Here is a 22,749-nt window from a genome sequence, read left to right as displayed (position 1 = left end):
ATTCAAGTTTAATGACAAGTTCAGTTTCAATCAGTTGAATACCCACTTTATAATTTTATTCAGATGTGGTTTTACTGAATTGTATTTGATTTTTAAGTTTTTTTCCTGTTCATCAAGTTAATTTAATATTTAAATTCTTCTCTACAGATCACTTGTAATTTTCCTAGGTTGGCATTTAATCAACATTCTCTACATTGAAGTTATTAATGAAAATAGTAAGTATCATAAACTCTTGACAGACTCTTCTGCAATCCCGCTTGACATCTTGGTGGTGAACCACTGAGAACAATCTTGGCTTTTAGTTGAAGAGATAAGATTCAACCAAGACTTTGACCATTCTTGCTAGTACTGTCAAAAGTGGCTGATCCGAGCATAAAAACTAGAAAAGAATTACCAGTGAGTAACAGCAGCAAGTAAATTCTGATAGCAAGGATTAAAAAGTACATGTTTTGGGGCAGAGATATCTAGGAACTCAGACAAATGTTTTGCAAAGCTAAGCCTGGGAATAGAAAGCCTGAGGAAAAAATAATGCAATTTTTTTGTTGGACAGGCAGACTTTTAGGACATTGCATCAGGCACATAAATTTTCTGTGTCTCATAGTGCTTCCTGCTTGAAAGGTTATGCACATGGTGTTGGTGTATTTAATTATTCTCCAGATTCCATTTACAGACAGAATTCTTTTCTGCTGCCCTATCAGGATTCAAGAAATTTTCTGATCAAACGTCCAAGCCAAACAAGACCATAATTTTCCATGTGAAAAAGAAACTTTCTAGAATAAACCCAAATCCGAATCAGAAGTACAAAATCTTTATCTTGCTTTTACTGCCCCATTAATTCAGATAGCTGCATTCAGACAGGAGAGTAAGGGGGGAATGTTTCCTTCTGCCACTGTTACTTGCTGTCCGAAGTTGGTTGCTGTTGTGAAATATCCATGCTCTACATAACACAAATCTCTTTGATAAACTGATACAACAGTATCCTGGAATGCTGAATATTACTAAGCTTCGAATTACTGCAGGTTTCTGTTCCTAATGCACAAAGAAAATTAAGAGATTTTGAGAAACAGTTTGTGAGGTGTGTGCTTGTTGAACAATTACTCCCTACCACATATACTACTGAAAAATTTATCATTACTTTTTCAGAACAGACTTTGTATATCAGCCATCTGCCCCTGACTTTAGCCATCAGCTACTATTGAAGCATGGTTTCATCTTTCACTAAAGGATTAGCCCATGCCATTCTCATCTGATATAGTCTTGCCCATCCATATATTTAACACCTTATTTTTAAATGTCTCTTTCCCGGTTATAACACAGAGATTATTATTCTCAGAGGTGATGAGGAGATGATCTCTACAAGTATGAGGGGAGCATTCCATTAAATCTTCCAATAAGCTCTGAAAGGGATATAAACTGTCTTTGTTGTGGGTGCAGTTGAATCCTTTCTGTTCTCTTCTTTCGCCAGGAAGATATGAGTGGCTGGAGTGTTTGATTCTATATATAACTAGTTGATGTCAGCTGGATGCCAGTCCCTTTGAAGAGGATCAGCCCCCAGTTTGTCTCGGTACTAGGTACCATGCAGATCCAAGCACAAGGGTAGAAACCATCCTGGACCAGGCAGGTCATCCCCATACCTAACTAACTCCTGAAGCTTCAACTAAAGGGTTGAGATCGCTTTTTTCTGCACAACAAAACAGTAGGGTAAGTATATTGTTTCCTGAAATATTTTGACATTGTCTGTCCTACAAACTGTCATATAAAAGACATGTATGTAACCTCTTGACTCTGCAATTAAAAATACGTTTATTTTTTTTACTTAGTCAGAAATGCACTTTCTTTAAAGATGCCAGAGAGTCTCATTTCGTTCCTCAAATTCTTTATTAGATTAAGAAATGTCAAGATGTAACATTTCTGAAATCATAAACCAAGATGTAATTAAAATATTAGCTATGAATTTACATCTTTTAATATAATGTGTAGATGTGATAAGGCCTAGGCCACTGACACTGATTTTGCTACAGAATTTATGTAGCCAACTCAAAGTCCATTCCTTTGAATCCATCAGAACATGTCCTAGCATCTGTCTGCAAGCAAGAACTGCCAGTGCATTTTGCATAATTAAAAGTGCAGTATTTCTAAATCAGAAATAACAAAATTCACTCTTCAGCCATTCTAAACAGGCTACTAGAAATTAAAGTTGGCTGAATTGTGCGAGCTGGCTAAACAATGTAAAAATGTGTTGTTTTTTTTCAGCAAGGAAAAATCGTGTCAGAAAATCACAATGTTATCACATTCTGCCATGGTCAAAGAGAGGAAACAACAAGCATCAGCCATTATGGATGAAATACACAGAAATGGTATAGCGCTGAACCCAGCTTACTGTATATGCAATGTCCTCTAGCCCTCCCTAATATATTTTTTTAATTGAGTTTAACTCTCTTACAGCTTTGTCTCTGGGTGTTTTGCCATAAATAATCTTGTGGGAGTATCATGCCTATGGTAACTAATCCTTTTGTAGTTGCCTCTTTTCATTTGAAAGCTATTTTCAGATGAACAACTGCTGTGGAGGAATGAAGTAATCTAACAGCTGATGTACATTCTGCTAGGATAGCCTTTCAGAATATTATTTGGGGTTAATAACATGACTTCATTCCATTTTAAAAGGCTATCATCTAAGAAACATGCTGATCTGTATCCTCTTTTTTTGCTCTGTTTCATTCTGCTTTTTTACATGAATGATAAAGAATTTTGAAAAAAATATTTACATCTCTGTTCCTTCCTCTCAAACTTTATCTTTGTAACTAACAAATTTTACTAGCATTTGGCAATTCTCTCTAACGTACAGCCACCAATTAACCTTATACAAAGAAATTTTACTTTTCTGTTGTGGCACCAATGAAAATGCAGACACTTGTAAGAAGTTAGTTTGATTTTTCTAAAACAGGTTCTTAAAATTATGCTTTTAGTGTGACACCTTAAGAAGCAATTAACTCCCTTGGGAATACAAATCTGCTTGGCTTTCATTAGGTATGCGCTGGATTCTTTTGGAGATCCTTTCAATCCTCCCCATGAAGATTTTTTGCCATCTACATAAAAGATCAATTTTTTAAAAGTGATAAACACCCCATAAGCCTCACTACAAAACCAGGGAGCTCCATTAATATTTAGAATTTGTGGAAATTATACCACCCACACAGGATAAAACACTGAACATCAAATTCCAGTATTGAAAATCTTTCTTGTGGGCTTTTGCTCCAAAGAATTTGGGGGTGTTTTCTGTACTCACTCACTGACCATTGTGATTGCATGAAGAATAGGACAAGAGACATAAGATTTTTAGAAAAAGAAGTTACAAGTTTAAGTGTCTGATCCTAGTCCTTCTGATATTCCTATAGTTTTTTTCTGCAATTTCTACTCCTAAGCAAATACCTCTTTCCTATCCCCACTGAACACACACCTAAGTCTGAAAGGCAGTCTGCCCTTACAGATTTCATTACAATTCTTTTTTCTTTTTTTTTTTTTTTTTTTTTTTAATGCTATAAACCCAAGTACTATATGTGTCTGAAATAGCCTGTAAACTCTTCAGGAGAAAAAAAAAAGTATTTCACATGTTTGTTTGGAATCAGGCATTTCACATGGTAAATGTTGCTGGTCTTCATAGCAATACTAATAAATCTACAGTCCTTGAAATCATTGGTGTTATTGGATAATCTGTGCTGATGCTTGGCATTTGCCTCACATAATCTGTCCTTTTTATTATTTATGTATTATCAGATTTGCTGTCAAATTTAGATTCATACACATAGATATGACATCTTATCCTACGAGATATGCTGTGATATATGGCCACTGAAGGCAATATTAACTCTTTAAGTGTACATTCTACTTCTGCATCTTCTTTGGATGCCTGGGATATTTAAATGTTAAAAAAAATGAAATTCCATGAAATGGGTATGATAAGAGTCTGAAATTTGTAACTGTACAAACTCAGTGAACACAGTTACGAAACAGAAGGATAACCAAAGTCGTAATCACATGAAGTATATGCTAGTTCTCTGGGATCAAATCTGAAAAATTCTTGGAAAAATCAAGGAGAAATCTGGTTTTTAAATGGCTATATTTAGCTCTATTAATTTTTGATATTTTATTTTTCCCCTAATTGTTAATTCAACAAGCTTAACCTGAGATCTGGAAGGTGAACTGCTGTCTTTCTCGGTTTTGCATCGCTATTAGTAATGATGGTGCTGCACCTGGTAATTATGTAAAAATTAAATGTACTGTTTCAGCCAGTCTCACAAACCTATGCAACTCTCCACTGTTAATAGAGGTAACAGTAATATAATAGAAGATTCTGTAATGCAAGCCCAGTTGCTTGGAATGACATGCAGAAAGCGCACCTACTGCATTTTTATTTCACCCCCTTTTTATTATAATGCTTTTAGGTAAACAGTGAACCTCAAATTCCTTGTTAAAAGATAGCAGAAACAGTTATTGGTAAGATACAAAATCAGCCTCTCTCAAAAATCACCAATGTCTGTCCAAGACTGGTAATGACTGAAAGCCCATATCTCCTGTTGGCTTGTGGGACATGACTTTGACTTTCGACTTTTTGAGAAAAGTTTGACACATCACAAAATGCTGCAGGAATAGACACTAACTGTAAATCCTCGTATGGTCTCAGAGCAGAGATTACAGTAGCAGATCAGCACATGGATATAGAGGCCCCCCCAATCCCTTGGTTTTCCACTGGCAGACTTGCACTTGTCATAACATTTCCAAGGCTACTTGGTAGAGATAAATGTGTGTAAATACATATGTTTACAGAAACCCTTGGAGTTCATCAGGTTAGCCTTCAGTTATGTCTCATGCCCAGTTCTATACTACTTCTTAAAAGCGTTCTTAAGATTAACTATCTTTCATGATACAGTTAAAAAAATCTTATTTCTGATATTACAACAAACATACTATCTAATATTCATATTAAAAATTATAATCCAGATTAAAGTATTTAGAAGATTGTAAACTGGAGGATTAATGGGGGATTAGGCAGTGAATGCAGGAGGAACTATATAAATCATATTTAAATACAGTCTGTTATTATTTTAAGCACAGGACAGGAAGGACTTGGCAGGAACAAATTAAGAAATGAAGCTAAAAGGTTAAGATTAGGATTAAACTATGAATTAAACTTCTAGTATTAATTTAAAATGTCCATTTATGACATTGATGTTATCTATCATCCTCTAAATGTCTTCCCTTTCTCATTTTTCATCACCTTTTCTGCACTGACGCTGACACAATCCCTAGACACATCATAAACCTAGACAGATGATTAGATTTTAGTTGGCGAGGGGTTCAAATGAACTTCACACTTATGTTTTTGGGACGCTGCCTGGATACACAATAGTACACAACTGTGGGGTACAAAGTACCCTGGAACCTTCAGTTAACATTAACAAGAACAGTACGTATGTAAGGGAACAGCAAGGCCTAAAATAGATAATATCCAGCATGTCCCAGAAGAATACTAAGTGGTCTGGACAGAGATCTGCAATCACCTTGGCACCCCCGGCTCTGAGGAGGTACATACTACCCACCCTGTGTACAAAGAAGAAAGATTTTTCTACATGAAAATGTTGCTGACTGGAGGGGCAAATTTCTTACTCCTTACTAATATAAAACCACCCAACAGTCCATACCCCTGTAGTAATCTTGAGAAATTATAAAAACAAAATATGACCTGTGGGTCTAAATTTCAGGCCACAGGCCAGTAACCAGTGCACTTAACCACAGAGCCAAAAAACCACCACTATCTGTCACTGATACAGCTACATTGGGCAAGCTGTCATTTTCTTCCATGTTAAGAACTCCCTGTTTTGTAGTTACCTCTTCAATAACAGGAGATTGTTAGGATTCTATTCACATATTATTTTTAAAGCAGAAGTGTGTGGCTCACCATACAGTTAGCTTCCTCTTGCTCCAGTTAAATCTATTGCAAACATTCAGTTAAAATCTGTATGAACAGAAGTGGATCAACAGTGATGCACTCCAGGGCCCACACGCTTGTTTTATTTATTACATGGAAAACTCTTTGCTATACAGCTTCAGCTAAATATTTAACATACCTGCATCAATTGACTTTTCCTAAATGTCACCAAATCACATTGTATTTCCCATATACAGTTACTAGAAGAACATATGCCATGCTGAACATGCCATTTACTCAAAATGAAATTCTGCATATGCAATATTAACTTTGACATTAGGTACCTTCTGCAGTGAATTAATTTGCAATCTTAATTTTAAACTGGGCTTCCTGTGTGCTTACTCTGGAAGCAAGATACAGTGTTTTACATATAATTTGCTTTCATTTTTTTTAATGCATTAAAATATATGTCAAAGTTCAGAATTTTAAATCCTGTAGACCGTAAGAATACATGTAGAATGTCTTATTAAATAACAGAATGTGACTGAATAAGTGGATCAAAGAAGCATTCTAGACTATTCATATAATCCTCAAAGCACACTGCATCTTCCTATTCCTGAAGTTTATGAACAACTGAGAAGAATTTCAATAAATTGATAAATATTAAAGTGGTAATAGGAATTATTCTCTTTAAAGTTCTGTTTTTAATTATATGATCCAATTATGTTACATTTGTTAAATTCTACAACCTTCTAAGCATAAACAAATTAGTAGAAAATAGTTTGTTCAGTGCTGAAGTGACTGTATTCTAAGGTTTAAGCTTTATCTATAGATTGAGGATGTCTAGTGAGAGAGTTCAGCCATTAAGCAACAGCTTGCTCATTGCCACCACCATCCCAGTTTCTAGACTATTACCATGAAGATGACCAGCAAAATTTGATATTCAGATATCTCCATTTACAGTCCCAATTGATCTCCCCTGCCCCTGCTTATGCATTTTCATTTCCAAATCCCCCAGGAGGTCACTAAAGACAAAGAAGGAACTTCTCCCAGGTGGTGAATAAAGAATGTTGCATCTAGTAATTTAGTTCCCTCTTAGAATTCAAAAGAAAATGTGCTAATGTTCTAAACATACCAGTTCCTTGAAGTATGTTGTAATTCTTTGTTAGGGCTCTCATTTTCAACACCTTGAGCTTTATTTTGAGAGCTTCTTTAATATTTTAAAAATACTTCTCAACTGAGACTCTCTAATGCAAACTTTTCTTAAAATTACAAAACACGCCCCGGATTTCAAAAGCAAGCAGGATATTAAAGAATAATTGAAAAGAAAATGTTTAATGTACCAGCTACATTAAGAAGCTGGTAGTTATGTTTAAAAGGGTTTACCTGCTCATCTATCCAATGCAGGACACAGAAATTTAATTGAAGGTTTGATGTGGGAACCCTGGGGTCAGATGGAATTTTGTTCCTGGTTTCAGCAGAAGCCATTTTTTACTAGTCTGCTATTAAGATAGTGTGCAGGACTTCATAGACCTGATTTTGATAACAGCTGAATGTCATTCAACTGAAGTAAATTTGGAGCTTGAGGTGCTTAGCACTGTTGAAAAAACAGGTCTGTGGTGTTCAATACTCTGCTCCAAAATTTTGGAAGAATGATTAGTTTCACTAACACCATATGAAGATATGCTGTGTGTTAGATAAGTGTGCATTAATATGTTGTTGGATTTCAGGTGTAGAGTATGCAATATTAGACATTTAAGAAAAACAGAGGTATGTATTTATCCATTGTATTGCAGTCTCACCCAGCTTAAACCTCGGAAAAAAGGTCAGCACCCCCAGAGATATCATGGTAGAGGAGCTGTCGACACTCAGCAACAGAGGTGCAAGACTCTTCAAGAGACGTCAGCGGAGATCTGACAAATACACATATGAAAATTATCATTATGTAGCAAACAAGCCAAGAAATGTGAGTATTTTGTAATAACTTATTGATGAAACACAGTGAAACTAGCTTGGGTTCCTTTGATGCTCATGATACACATTGTGCATGAGTTGTTTGTAGTTTCAGGAAGAACAAAAGGAAAATCCTGTACTAGAATGAGGCTAACATGAAGTAAGCTATTTGTATTTTATTGAACTCCTATAGACAAAGAAAAAATCTGAAAGTCTTAATACTTAAGGACATCAGATTCAAATAATTCTCATTCAAATCTGATTCAGGTTAACAGTGATCAGAGTTCTTATTGTGTAACAATTGGCTTGTTGTTAACTATAGTAAATGTGAAAATTAACTAGTCAATGATATTCAAAACATTGGAAGAAATAACAGCCTGTTTCATGCAACCAGTAAGTATTTTTATTAAAACAGGTTGCTGGTCTCAATGTGGTTCCCAGGCAGCAAAATGACTCACAACTGGCACTTATACACTTCTGGCCTGCCTGTTTCAACAGGGAGAAAAAGGATGGAGCTTGTCACTGAAAGACAATTATTCTTTGAACTAGTCCTTGAGGAACTGGGTTAAAGCATTATTGATACCCTGGGAATCCTCATGGCAGGAAATAAATGCACCCAGTGTTTGTCTCATCTGTGGCCTTTGCAAAATACTTAAATCTTTTGCTGAACCTCCGAAAACAGGGACAACATTCATAAACTTTACCAACTCTCCGATGTGCCACAGGGTTTAATTATTTGAACGTGAATACTCTATGCCCAGTCTAATACAGCACACAAGCAGTCACTCTAATTCCAGTATTGTATTAAATTCTGCTCCTCAGTCACACGTACGCATCCCCGCTGATTTCAGGTACAAAGGTACGTGACTAAAGCAGTATTTTTAAGCTGCTTTGAAGATGAAAAGAAAAATGTGCTACAAAAGTTAATTATTATTAATTAATGTAGGAAATATTTCTTGTAGAACAGCAATTCTCTTTCCCTGAAGCTTTTACAACTAATCATTGCACAGGTGGTGCTATCATTTTGTTAGCATCCAACTCCTACAGGATCCATACAGACTCAATTCTTCTTTAATCTTCACTGGGGATAAGAAAAATAGTAACTAGATGTAATGTATTGTGATAAAATCTAAAGTTTTAATCAGTACAAATAGGAAACAATTAATTTATTAATCAGAACAGCAAAGCACCTAAGGGTTTACTCATATTATGACTAAAGAAAATGCACACACACTTGCAAATTAATAAAAAACAAGAAAATGAATGCAACTTGTTGATTCTATGGAAACTTTTTGTCTAGTTGCATCTTATAATGAGGCTTTGGCAGCAGACAATAAAGGACACATTTGCAATTTACCGTCGTTCATGCTAACCAACATGCTGAGGGATCTCACAGCAGTCAGAGAGGCAATTATTGGAACGGAATTCAGTATTTATGACAGCTGAAATCTCTAAACTATTTTTGTTTCCTTCTTGAAGAAGGAATTCTCTAAGCTTTGTTGACTGTAAAGGTCACTTGCAATTCTGTGGCCTTCACAGTTCTCATACAAAAAAACTAACTTTACTCATGAAGAAAAGGATGTCTTAATATCCCATGTCATAGAAGAAAAATTTTTACATTTCTTTTTTTATGGTGCAGATATTTCAGACTTACTCAGTTACTCACTCAACAAATTAAATTACATGGGGATCAAATGGGATCATGTTTAGTTTTGATAAATATGCCGCCTTTTAAACATAAATCTGCACAAAAGAAACTCCATATACAAACTCTAAATAACTCTACTGAACACCCAAAACTTTTATTAGAACACTATTATTTAGAAGCCCATCTGTGAATACTGTGGCCACAATTTCTCTCTCTTCTGCGTACTAGAAGCTACACAGAAAAATTCTGAGCACAATGCCATCAGTCATCAGAATTTCTGTATCCCATTCCACACTTTTGCTACAAAGTCTGATGGATCAGTTCCCCTCTAGTCCACTTGTTCTCACAAAAACAAATAGCTTACACATGCAGTACAGGCAGTACAACAGTCTGATGCATGAAAAAAATTATTCCTCTGGTTTCCGTTCCCCCCCATTGAGCCACCACTGGTGTTGTCTTCATCATCTTTATGATTCTGCCTGCCAGAATTAATCTTTCAAACATACTTCAGGATGGCTAGAAAACATTCTGCCTTGATCTTTTTTTGTTTCAACTTTAAACATTATTTGTTTGCTTTCCTACTTTAAGAAACTCTTACTCTATAACAGTCTATTCTTAAATTGCTTTTTGCCTATGTGTCATAGCTAAAATAAGATACTGACTTCTTATGAGACTCTAATTCTATATTTATGCAACAATGATTAAGCCTTTGAATATTTCCTTAGAACCGATGACCCAATAGAAGGGTGCAAAATAACAACATATCAGGAATCTCCAGAAAGTGACCTGCACTGAAGTTATTTCTATTACAAATAAAGTAAAAGAAAATCCCAAACAAAAGCAATTCAGTAAATGCAGTGAATTTTCAACTGATATGGGAAGAGATGTTTTGAAGAAGCAGTGCTTTGAAATTCAAATGGCTCAAATTTGCCAGATTTCTAGATTCTTTGGGTAGCAAGGGTGCTCTGTCTGGCACATAACAGCTTCTGCTGTCTAGTGGTCCAGCTGACACATTTTACGGACCCCTGTGTCAAAGTGACCAGATCTACTCTTGTGAACCACACAACCCACATGCACTGGTCGATTTTGTAGCAATTGGTGTAAGCAGCAGACAGGATGAACTCTCTTTGTAGGCTGCATATCAATATTTAAATATCCCAAACTTAGGAAAAGGTCAGACAACTCAGCTGGATGGTTTTAAGGCTTTAGGAGTCTTGCTGACCTAGCTCACATCATCTCCAATCCTTTCAATAAAGCATTCACACACCTGCAATACACACATTTTAAATTGTGCTGGGCTATCATTCTTAACACTGAAAAATTATTCATGTTTGCTTACATAGCCAATGTAAGAGAGTTGGGAACCTGTTTCATCTCCTGGCTAACAGTCAGAAAATCCTGGGGAGTGCTATCTAGCACACAGCGCACTCAACAGCAGGACAGTATGCCTTCAGAGATTATACCTTGGGTCTCATATCTGGGCTGTAAACTGGAGTATCACTCCAACCCTCAACAGAGAAGCACTGAGGCTTTGTTTGCCTGTGCTGTCAATGATATTTATTTCTATTTGAATGCAGCGTGGAGAGCCCATACAGAGTGTTAAAATGGACGGCCTCAGTGTGGAAGGAATTTCCCAGCATGCCCCATTGACACCTCCTAATACACCAGATCCCCGGAGCCCACCACATCCTGACAACATTGCCCCAGGTAATATATGAGTTTAGAGACACTAAATATCTTTAGCTCTCGTTTCACAGCAGAGGAAGGACCTCTTTATAAAACAGTACCTTCAACAAGAATTTGTTAATGGATTTACTAGTGGAAATTGACAAATTTGAGTCAGGTAACTAATCAGAATCTCCCAGAAAAATGTAAAGTGGTGATCTTCAGTTGCTTCTATTCATTTTTAAAGATTTGATATGCCTTTTGTATTACTTCTCCCTAAACTGAAAACACATTAATATCAAGAGAGACTGCTCCCATATTTACTGGTCCTACAAACACTGAAGAAACAGATACTCAGATTTAAAACAAGATTAATATAGTGATTTTTCTTTGCCAAACCTTTGTTTCTAATATGCAACATACTGCTCCACAGTCTGAAGGTTATCCACTGCAGTTTAATTACCCATAAATGTAAATCTGAAGTCACTGTAAGTTTTGCTAGAAACCTTTACAGAGTAACTCAAAAAGAAATTTGCCTCTGGCATAAACTGTTCTTTTTAAAGTCTGTAACTGTGAGGGCACTGTTATCTTTATTTAAAGCAGTGAGCTACAAGAAGGCCTTATTTTGAATTCTTTAAAGACTAGAGAAGGCTAATTTGTTTTAATTAATTTATTCAGTGATATAGCCCTTCTTCCTGTTTATGAATTATCCATGAGCAGACTGTGGTTTTTACAAATTCACTCTTTGTTCAGAATTACTCAATGCATGTTTTGTGCAGACCTTTTGCAGCCTATGTAAACTAGGTCAATGCTACTGTGTTTGTGACTGCTAAGACTCTGTGCATCCATTGGTCAAATACAATGCAAACAGAGGTAATTTCCATTGCTAAGACATGATAGAAATCTTCAAGCCTTTCATTAGGCAAAAAAGATCTGGCAAAAGGAGCAGATATTAAACCACAGGGATTTTTTTTAAGCTTATAGAAGGAAATAGCATTAATTTAAAGAGCTAGATATAGTGAGAGAGTAAAAGGGTAGATTTCCCTTGTTTTTCAAATAAATAGTATAACATATAATTGGATAATCACTTGCTGGTTTGAGTTCTTCAAATTGTACATTAAGATCTGGCTTCTCCCTGCCCCCTCTACTTATTCCTGCCATATAGTACTTGGCTTTAGAAGAAGTCACACTGAATATGGAATTTATTTAGTAAAATTCTGATCAGAGCCTGATCCTCAGATGATTATGCAATAAAACAACTGATTCTTCACTTTTTTTTATGATGAAAAGGACCAGAGAACCAAGTAGGTAGGACATTTTAAAGCATCTAAGGCAGAGGCAAAGACAAAAACTCCACTATAACAGCTGTGATCCTAACTCCTTTTAATACTTTTGGAAAATATTACCTTAGTTTTAACCACAAAGCTGTTTTTTAAAATATTTTTGTTATTCCAGACCAATACTGTGTAGATAAGAGTCTAGTCTGTTTTCAAACAAATTATTATAATGATAGAAACACTTTTATATAAAACTAAAATAAACTTAGCCACAAAAGAGGATAGAATACTTTGGAGCAGTTATCTAAAAGGCTACAATTTTCCCCTGACAGCTTTCTCTTTCTGTGTAGCTTTGGCCAGGTGACTTGATCTCATTGTTCATTTTACCTAACCATGAAATTATGGTATGTTACTTCCTAGTTACGTAGGATGGTGGTAAGGAAGCAGAAAGCACGAAGTAGTATTATTAAGGTTTTGCCTTGGTCACCTTGCAGGATATTCTGGACCACTGAAAGAAATTCCTCCTGAAAAGTTCAACACTACTTCTGTGCCAAAGTATTATCAGTCTCCCTGGATAGAAGCCATTAGGGATGATCCGGAGCTGCTGGAAGCTTTATATCCTAAACTTTTTAAACCTGAAGCAAAGCCAGAACTGCCTGACTACAGGAGCTTTAACAGGTAATTCTGAATGGACACTGAATTTTACAATGCAGAGAAAAATTACTAGGAAATGAAACATTTCCACCAGCTGTAAAAAACGTACTGCCTGTGTTTGCAAGTACATACATAAACATGAATATGCACACAGATTAAAAGCTGCAAACAAGAGCATTAAGGAGGAAACTGGTGTCTCTCTAAAGTATGGACCCAAAATTAAATTCTACAACAAAGAATATAGGATGAATTGTTGAAAATATTGAAAGAAAGAAAGAACCAGAATCCAGTGTACTCAGTAAATGAGAAACATGGGATATAGCAATGCTTCAAACTCCTTTCAGTATTTCTGCTGTTGACTTCAGTAGGTACAAGATTGTAAGATCTACCAGGGAAACTCTCAGTCAAAACTTTGCCTGTAAGCTGTATAATGCAAATCACTCTTTTTTTTTTTTTTTTTTTTAATACCTCACATGGCTTGTTTTTTTACAATGAAATTTTATTCCTCAAACAATCCCTCACACCAAATAGTTAGAAGACTGCATATTTTATTGCATTTAACATTTTTTGTATCTTCAACAGCCTTTGAGAACAAATTAACAGATAAAACATTACAAGCAGACTTAAAAAACATTTAAAGTAGAATGGGATCTGAGAGTGACATTATTTACATAGTAATTAGTATACTAAGGCTTTCAGTAGAACTTTTAGATATATGGACAATATTGGTTAAACTATTTTGAAAGTTTTAAAACACATTCTTACTTCCCTCTTTTGCTTTCATTCATACCATTCACATTATCTTTATTTATTGACATTATGGCCAGTTTTTGTCTAAATAACCCCTGCTGAGTTCCAGAAAGTTGACCCAAACCAAAACCGTTCCCCAAAATGCCAGACAGCAGTTTACTGAAAAAGAACATGCTCATGGCAATATAAACTTAGAGAAAAATACAACAAACATCCCTTGTGTTCCTGCTGTTGAGGTGGGCCTCAACTATGAGTGCAAGGACTTAAAAATCACCCAATTCAACATCAAAACTGGCACTGCAGACACTACGCTAATTCTGATTTCCTAACAGCAATATACATCACCATGTTAATAATTAAGTCTGTGTGGCACACTCATCTCAGCAGACAAAATAGCAAATCCAAGTCAGAGAGATAATGTCACAGCTGCTAACACTGGAACAGTAACAGCACAGTTTATGTACTATGGTTATTGCAACTGAAAAAGAAAATCCAACAACAAACCAACAAAAAAATGCCAAAGATACATATACATAGAATAGAGACAGAATCAGTTCTCCCTCTCACAAAAGAGATTCTGAGTCCAGCATGTGAGTTGTTACTGTGAAAGACAGGATCAGAGAGGGCACAGAGGACTCATTAGCAGGGATATGTGACTTGAGATGGTATCTGATGGCTTCTTTGTGGACTTTTAGCTGCTCTGTGGTCCTGTATTTTGTTAGTTGTCCTCTACAACACTGACTGTTCGGATTTCTTTCTATGGGGTTTTTCTCTGCATATGACATGGAAGAACTGAGGCTCACCACTGTCAGAATTTCTTGAACATACATGCATTCATATAAAGGAACAGTCAATAGTCTCCCTTGTAACTACCATGAATCCAGATCCAGACTGTGAAATTGGTAAATTCAAAACACAAGGCATACAAATATAATCAACCACAACGTTCCTTCTCAAGAAAAAATCCACATCCAGAAGAAAATAAAATGCCTGGTGGACCTAGAAAAGTTGTAACATAGAGTACACTCAGATTTATGTTTTCTAGAAAGGAGTAGATCCAAAAAGTAATTGAGAATTTGCAGAACTGAAATTCAAGATACTATCCTCTTGTAGAGGATTTAATAGCCATAACTTAGGTGTCTACACTTTTAAAAAATGCACAGGAGAGTGGGGTGTCTGACTATGGACTTCAAAACAGACAGCACACTGCATGCTAAGCTAATCAACATAAAACATTAGAGAGAAGGCTAAATGTGATTGAAATTTCTCTTTGCGAAGGGCATCAGCACCTAATTCTCTCTGCCTGTCCTGAGGTCAGGACTAGATTAAGGTATTCCTTTCCAAAAAACAGATCAGGGGTCACATGTAGTCTTAAAATTTGTATAGACAATAAGGTTAACTTCTTTGGAAAGAGCATTTTCCTAAAATGTGGCCAGCCTGGATTTATTTCTACTGGAAGGTCAAACCCTGGGGAGAGGTGTGATAACTTGGTTTCTGGCTCTTCCATGAAAGATGTCAGAATACTCTTCCTTTATTAAGACCTGTGCCATTGTACAGAAAATTATAAACTTCTTTGGGCTAGAGAGAGTAATAAGCATCTTTCTCTAGCTGAACAATTAAGAAACTCACTTGGGGAAAGAGAAACCTGAACCTACACCTGAGTTCCCAGATATTTCAATGCACTTTCTTTAATTACCGCTTACAGTAAACTAAATAGATTTAGGAGCAGAAAACAGGACCTACACTTCTCTGCTACTAGCTGTGTGGCCTGATGTCTAGGCTAAGAGTCATACTCTGTCTAATCCAAGTGATTTTTTTATTTCTGGGTAGCATTTTTGCTGGAGTACTGTATGTGAGCAGTGAGGCTCACTCTTGCAAAGGGATGCCCTCAGACTGAAGGGAATACAAATCTCTTGGAGAACACCTCTGGTCACAGACACATTATTGGACACAAAGATTCAACACTAACAGCCATGGATTTTGAGTGAAAGTGCCTCGATGTGCTATTTTGCTCAAAGTTTGCTGCAGTAGCATATTATATGTGCTTAGGCACAATGTCATTAATTAGAGAATCATAGCTGAGCTTTGGTGTAAGATAGGTGCAGCTGACAGTATAGCTAAGATAAAGGCAGATCTGAGTGTTTGTATAAGGAAAACACTAGCCATCTCAGGAATTTAGCAACCTATGGGCTTTGTGCATAAAGTGAGATATCTTTGTGGACTTCTGTGTCCAAATCCTACTAAGTCATTTTGTGTATCTAGGTTACAGCACCCTTGACCTCTTTAACTGCAGTCTTGGACAGAGAGCAAATTATACAGTATTAAACAATTAAAGTACAATATAACGGCACCATTTTGTTATCAGTGAGGGTATCAATCAAGGCTTTCTATCATGCTTCATTACTCAATAAAGTGCCATTATGTTTTCCTGCAAAACACTGGTACAGTCATCATTAGTCAGGGGGGGTGTGGTTAACAGTGAGTGTGATGCATAGGACTCCCAAAGGAAACTGGACTGAGATTCTTCCCAGTTCGTTCAGTGATGTCTCTTAAAATGACACTCAGATTTTACAGGCCATAATTCAGGTTCCTTTCAGCTTTCTTTGTTATACAACAAACCGTGAAAGCACCACAACTTTAGCAGCTAGGGACATCTGATGTGTTGGAACAGACGCACACATGCATGACTTCAAAATATATTCAGTACTAAACAGCATTCAGATTTTTATTTCTGCTGCCAGCAATGAAGAGGCAACTCTGGACCCTGTAGCAGTGCAATTTTTATAATAGTAGCAGAATCACAACAAAGAATTCATAGAGTTATTACGTGGGGTCTCGTACTCATTTTATGCTGCAGGGATCTTGCAACGCTGGCAGGCCAATGAAGGAAGAAGCAGTGGCAGCAAATGTCAAGCACATTTGCCTTCTGAGGCAGGGCTTTCTGTGAGACAGCCAGGAATGGTTTAACACCACACAGCACTAGACAGAGTGCATGGTCAGAGAAACTGGGTTCTGAGGATCTCTGAATAGATTGTTTAGACCAAGCTATCTTTCCTCCTCCTGGATGAAAATGAATCTGTGTCAGCAGAGAAATGCTGCAGAATAGAGCCATGACATCTGATTTCTCACGGAAATTAATTCTTAGTAGGACTGAAGAACTATTTACTGATGAAAATTTTTCTTGCTTCTTCTACCAGTATGGAAGCACTTAGTAATCATCTGTGGGAAAGTCAGTGTGAATCTGTAATTGTTGAGGAGTTTGTAATATTAGTTAAACCAGTACCTTTATCCTATCTGCTTTCTTGGAGCTGGATAAAATGTCAAAGGTAAGATTATGAGTAACATATAAAGCACTACATCTTACTCACATAAGACAAGCAAGTCTGACTAGTTCTGCCTCTCCTACTGGATAAATTCTTGCTCAGCTTTCTCAATTCCCAAAGACTACTGTTTCAAAACCACTACAGGAATCCAGTCCATCTGGACTGGGCTCTGTTTTTATTGATTAATTGATTCTGAACTCCACTGTAAAAATGCTGAGATCCAGAGCCTCAAAAGAATTTTGGGTGCTAATTTGAAGTCATGTGAGATTAGTGGAAGCCGGGTGTTTAGCCAGTTTCTTTGCACCTAAGTATCTCTGTGAAACTGGCATTAGCTCTTACACTAAGCCACCATGAAGCTCTGGGCATTTTGCAGGCTCAGGTTCTTCGCTCCTGTGTCCCCTTTTTGCACGGAATAAGCAAAAAGCAGAATGTTCTAAGAATGACAGTGCCATTTTAAAATCTGAAATTCACATTTTTTATAATTACATAATTGAAGCTGCTAATCCAATACAGTCAAAACATTTCTTCAGACTTTCCCAAATAATCAACTACAGGCAGTCTCCTATGTTGAGACAATATAATGTTCAATAAGACTGTAGGAGAAAAAAAAAAAAAGCAGCCTTGCTAAAACAATTGCTAAAAATAAATGTGGTTGTGACTGATATTGTTAAATCATGCAGCTACTTTTTAGGAATATGCAAAGTGAATATTAAACAATTTCTTACACTTCCTGGTGCCACCTCCTACAGCTCTGAACCAGCAATTCCGCCCTTATTATGAGCAATGACTACTGGAATTTTTTACACATGAGTTTTAGGCTTCTATACAATGAATCACACCTCAAGTGATACAGTGATGTGCACACAACACAGGTCATTGCAACACCATGTTGTCAGGCAAGCTATTGCTCACAAAACTGCATTGCTGCTGTAAAGGAAAATCAACATCTATTAGCCAATTACTGTACTCTCCTTTATGTCGACCATCATGTGCTTCTGCCTCACATGCAGGAATGCATAATCCTCTGAGGCCAGACTTTGTATAGGAACTACATGGGGTTTATTTCCCCAGAGAAGGTATCTGTGTCTCCATAAAATGCCTTCTGGTTTCTGTTACCTACACAAATATGCTGTATTTAAAACCCAAAAATACTGCAAAGAGGAAGTTCTACACTTCAGAATAATTTTGCATTTTATACAGCTATTATTGTTCTGTTCATATTGATTATCCCTTTCAATTATATATTGATGGGAATTAAATATTACAACAATGTGAGAATGTATATCTTAATTAGAACAGCAATTAAAACAATCTTTATTATCCTGAAAGATGTAGATCACTACATTCACTCTGCGACAATTACCTAGCAATTATTTTTAATCAGTATCATACAGTATCCAATTTGACATTGTGACCTAGAAGACAGTTTCACAAGAAAAGCTTGATACCACAGGCACTTTGTATTAAGAATTTCCTTTGACCTCCAGAGAGTTTAATGCCCGGACTGGCTGCTGCTGCAAAATCTTGTCTTATCTTAACTTGAAAAACAGTTTTAGAGCTTAATCCAAAGCAGCACTCTCCTCTCTGCATACCCAGAACTTCCATAGGTTTTTATATTTTACAAGATGGATCCTTTGGAGTCAACACCATCCGCTCCAACAAATGCTGCTTGCACTGAATTTCAGTGAATTATCTGTGTAATGACACAACACTACCATTTCGTTTAGGTCACAGATTCATTTTTCTCAATTAATTTTGTGTGTGTGTGTATGTGTGTACTTAATTCTCTCTGGGTTCTGTTTTATCTATAGTTATATTGCTGAAAATCCTAGTCAGATCTTCAAATGATCTCTTTTAGTTCCTGCTGGTATTAATTTCTCTTGGCTTCTGTTATAACACCTGGAGCCACTGGAAATACACACCAGCAGATCTGTTGTTTTGTATTAAACACACAAAACTACCAAGGCTGGTTAAATTCCATTTCAACAAAAATTAATTTTCACATGCCGCTATGTAGCTAGCTTTGCAGAAATCAGGTGCTCATGTGTAGCTTAAAAATCTGACACTTTTTAACTGACCAGAATATATCCCAGCACAGTTATGCAGCTGATCAAAATGCAGAGCACATAAAATAGTCTGTTTGGTCACATTTGCTTATACAAAGGAGTCTGGAAAAAGTGACAGAAAAAAACTCAAGGGTTTTTTTTCAGCCTAGAAATCTGCAAATACAGAAGAATCATGGGAGGTGTTTGGAAATACTGTTGTTTTAAAATATTTGCAAATGTATGTAACAGTCAGTTCCTGCTTAGTATTTCTTATCTTTTAGATTCTCAGGCTTATCGCCTGAAGGAACATTTACATTTAAATAACATGAAAAATACTGGCTGAAGACTAAGGGCCAATTTCTGCCAGTGTTTCAAGGTTCAGTTACATAAACATTTTCTTCAGAAACAAAGCTAGTGTAAGAAGTCCTCACCCATTCCCCTCCTTTCCAGAGCCTGTTGTCTTTGGCTGTTCCTTTCTGCTTCACATTATGCTTTACTGCCTCCTCACTTGTATTGCTACAATTGTTCAAGTGTAATGATATAAACCAGATTGCTGAAATAATCTGGATTTTAAAATGCTCCTTTGTTTTGAAGGGTCTTTGTTTAACCCAGATCACATAAGTGATCCAAGTTTATAGCACAACCCACATACATTCTAACTGGTACAAAAATATGGTGCTGAAATATTGTGTAGTGAGAGGAACAAGCAAATGGGGATAGGAAAAAATGGGGTGAGAACTTCCTAAACTAATTACCTGGTAGAGAGAATGTGTTGAACCATGTTTTCAGACTTATCAACTCATCACCAACAAAGTGAGTTTAGTAACTGTGACTCATCAATGACAAGGTTTTCTTGCAACATCTTTTTCCCTTGGCTTTTCCGTTCATTTGAATTTTGAAGAAGGCTGAAGGCTTTATCTAAGGGAAAATAAATGGGATCTTAAAAAGAATTTGCCAGAAAAACAATCAGAATACTTTTCCCAAAAGCTTGAAAAAGTAAACGAGAAACTGTACCAAAACTATCATTAAAATAGCTTGTTATTTTCACCTCCTGGGAGGAAAAAAAAAAACCAGGTATTTTTAAAATCACGTTCTACTTTTATTTCTCTAATATCTACAGAGTTGCCACTCCATTTGGTGGTTTTGAGAGAGCATCAAAGCTGGTTAAATTCAAAGTACCAGATTTTAATCTACTGATGCTAAACGACCCCAGATTCATGATCCTTGCAAACCCTCTTGCTACCAGAAGATCCTTCAATAGGACTCCTAAAGGATGGACGTCCGAGAATATTCCTGTAGTCTTCATTCAGCCAGCGGATTCCAACACTGTTCCAGAAACAGAGGATCTGTGAGAGAAGCTGCACTCTACATCGTACAAAATGCTGAAAGCTGCACATCCATGTATTTTTGGTCCAAATATTACTAAAGGCTACTGACAAAATTTTTCCTTGGCAGCTGGAATATAAGTAATAATGTCTGATGCAGTGTCTCCTTTCTGGCACATAGTTTCATCTGTAGACGTAATATAAATAAAGTAACTTGGCAAAGGTGACTGAGATATTTTCTGTTTCTGTTTACATGCTCTTCTTTTACTTTCTAAAATCTTTGTCATTTAAAAACAAGTGTACTAAGAAAAAAAAAAAAAAAAAGAGACACTACTATCAAGGGATTTGATTTGATATGTATGCTGATTATGGTAAGACAACCAAGCAGTATCACAACAGTGCACTTGGTGCACTCCAAGTACTGCCTGTTCAAGATAAGCTCTGACAAATCAACCCTTTTTCCCAGCCTCACTTTCAGCCAAAATTAAGAATTTTGTCATTACTTCAGTGATTGCAAGTTTAGGCCATTTTCCTCCTTTCCTCAATTATGGATGTCAATATCCATGTCACCTGGATTTGTTTACAGAAAATGCTGTAAATTTGGCAATGACAAAGATTACATAGTGGTATGAACAAGTACAGAAGTATTTCCTGGGTAAGTCTAGAATGTTTGTGTTAATCATAACTAAAAAACCCACCAAGGACTGATTATTTCAAACATACCAAATTAGTATCTGAGCTATGTTACCACAAATGCTTTTGTTACCAGAAAGAAGATTCATAGACCTTTTCCCCTACAGCCATAGTATATACCAGGACTGAAAAGCATGTGAGTTTTCTTGATTTTGATACACTGGCAAGCTCTGACATTTTAGAAATACAGGTATCAGACTCTTATTAAGCATCCATAACTACACCACAGGGGGCAGGCAAAAATCAGTAAGAGGGTGCTGGTTTTCAGTGTCATTTTTCAGGCTACACCTACATTCTATTAAGAGGTGAGCATCTGTTTAATAATTGCTAGTTTCCAAATGTTTTCATGTTTGAGAAGTATCCAACATCTGCAGGTTGGATATTCTAATATACAGTTTAGTTTGTACATGTTTTGAAACAGGAAATCTATCTTCAACCAATAGGCCCTCTCATATACCCTCTATGCTTCGCCAGGGCATTATGGTCTCTAAATGTGCAGGCAACATCCAAGAGGTTTCTAAGTTTTTCTTTCAATCTATTAACAAAATGTTGCAAGCTCTATGGTAACTTATTAATCTAATTTTATCTCAAAATGAAACTGACAGAAGATGATAATAGTAAAAAATATTTTTTTTCCAGATATTTTCCTTATTAATAGTTATGTTGGTGTTGAGCTACAAAAGTGAGTATTTCAGAAAAAATCTCAACATCTGAAGAAAAAAATGGTAGAATTTAAATTTAAAGTGGAAAGATCAACAAAAAGTTTTGTCTATATTTTTGTGGGTGAAATTTGTGTCTGTGAAATGGTTTCCAAATTTCAAATCTGGTTTCAAGGAAGGTAGTTGGCAAAGGAAATTCTGTCATCTATTTCTTTAATTTCTCACACAAACTGCACAAACAAATGTACAGGCCCTGAACAAATTTATGAAAGCAAAAAAACCCTCAACCTCATTGACGGAGAACACTTTCCTAGCAAGGGATTAGTTTGGGGGCCTTAACTGTGCGCATTGTAGAACAATTGTATGGACAATGACAAAAATATGATTTTTGTCAAGGCTAAAAATGCAAAGGCTAAAGAAAAAAACTATACTGAGGAACAATGCAAACAAGTTCTGGAATTTGGGTTTTATGAGCCCGCATAAGCATTCATAATAAGCCTATTTGAACAGATATATGAAAAAAATGGTGCACAGCATATACACAGTGAGGACTGTGAAGAAGGGATACATAATTTTCATTGTACACTCTGCAAAAATAACCTATACATGCAGAGCATGCCACCTTGCTTCTTACAATACACACATTATGGTAACTTTAGCTTCCTATACATCTACAGATCCACAGGTGCTGAATGGGCTCAGGAGGCTTAAGATGTTTAAGAAGTACTGAGTCTGCTACGCATGTGTTCAGTTGATGGTCCAAATAACAGCATTAGCTGTGGCTGGAAGTTACCGATGGTCCTTAAGTCCTCAAACTCTGTCTGAGACTTT

General features: G+C 36.3%; 1 protein-coding gene across 2 annotated transcripts; it reads left to right on the top strand.

Annotated features, from left to right (window-relative positions):
• The first annotated feature begins 1,544 nt into the window (after positions 1-1,544).
• On the top strand, positions 1,545-20,793 carry MYOZ2 (myozenin 2). 2 transcript variants are annotated; one of them, XM_074905164.1, is made up of 6 exons: positions 1,545-1,701; positions 2,254-2,357; positions 7,723-7,892; positions 11,105-11,234; positions 12,964-13,147; positions 20,362-20,793. In XM_074905164.1, exons 2-6 carry the CDS (start codon positions 2,282-2,284, stop codon positions 20,591-20,593), a joined length of 792 nt encoding a protein of 263 aa, XP_074761265.1. In that variant the 5' UTR covers positions 1,545-1,701; positions 2,254-2,281; the 3' UTR covers positions 20,594-20,793. The 2 variants fall into 2 exon arrangements, with proteins under 2 accessions (XP_074761265.1, XP_074761266.1); XM_074905165.1 differs by lacking the exon at positions 2,254-2,357 and having other exon boundaries at positions 1,546-1,701.
• The last annotated feature ends 1,956 nt before the right edge of the window (positions 20,794-22,749 follow it).

This window comes from Athene noctua, chromosome 4 (assembly GCF_965140245.1).
Source record: "Athene noctua chromosome 4, bAthNoc1.hap1.1, whole genome shotgun sequence".
Taxonomy (NCBI): Eukaryota; Metazoa; Chordata; class Aves; order Strigiformes; family Strigidae; genus Athene; species Athene noctua.
The sequence above is the reverse complement of the archived record's forward strand: the minus strand, read 5'-3'. Positions and strand labels throughout refer to the sequence as shown.